The sequence below is a fragment of the Poecilia latipinna genome, unplaced genomic scaffold (assembly GCF_001443285.1).
Source record: "Poecilia latipinna isolate Pla-1442-1.1 unplaced genomic scaffold, P_latipinna-1.0 Scaffold4595, whole genome shotgun sequence".
Classification (NCBI taxonomy): domain Eukaryota; kingdom Metazoa; phylum Chordata; class Actinopteri; order Cyprinodontiformes; family Poeciliidae; genus Poecilia; species Poecilia latipinna.
The window spans coordinates 13,707-14,431 of NW_015117211.1; the positions used below are offsets into that span (position 1 = coordinate 13,707).

A 725-nucleotide genomic window follows, 5' to 3' on the forward strand; every position below is an offset into this window, starting at 1 on the left:
ATCCAGTTCCTTTTTATAAACCTCAGTGTTTAGAGATAAAAACTCATGTAGCTCATAAGGAGTGGGACGAAGAACTGACATCGTCGCCCTTCGACATCAAAACTATTAATTGCTTTCTGTTGGTCTATGAAATATATCCCAATGAAATAATTTACGTTTGTAGTTGCAACAAGAACTTCAAAGGTAAAGTGTAGAACTACAAATGCTACAATGTCAGTATTCAGGTTAACAATGTTATGAAATCTTAAAACACTCCAAATAAGCCAGTTTAATAAAAATATTTAATTAATGATTCATCCCTCACTTTTTAAAATTTTTATTTGATTTCACAATTGTTTTCAGTGTAGTATGTGGATGTCTTTATAATTTTTTTTAACTGGAAAGAGGCGAATCTTTTCTTACTCCTCTGCAGGTCTCAGTGTAGTTTGTAGTATCATATTGCAACATGCTGGTATTACTCATTTAGGTGAAGTTTGTTATGCGAAGTGCAATCAAGTTGACTTATCTTGTGGTAGAAAAAGCATCTGCCCTCAGCAGGAAGTGAAGAGGATTTTAACAAAGTTTTTGTCTTCCAGGTGATGGCATCTGATGACCATCGCTTCCTGTCCAGTTCTCTGTACAGCTCAGGTGTTCTGGTGGCCTGGGACCCCGCCCCCTTTTCCTCCAACCTCAGTCAGGTGAGATATATATATATATATATATATATATATATATATATATATATA

The 725-nt window shown here is 34.9% G+C and overlaps 1 protein-coding gene across 1 annotated transcript in view; it reads left to right on the forward strand.

The window, feature by feature from the left end:
- LOC106942835 (beta-galactoside alpha-2,6-sialyltransferase 1-like) overlaps positions 1 to 725 on the forward strand; it is an 18,296-nt gene that overhangs the window by 10,957 nt on the left and 6,614 nt on the right. The window contains exon 5 of the mRNA XM_015026179.1: positions 576 to 677. Coding sequence (XP_014881665.1) covers positions 576 to 677 — 102 coding nt within the window. The remainder of the gene's footprint in view (positions 1 to 575; positions 678 to 725) is intronic.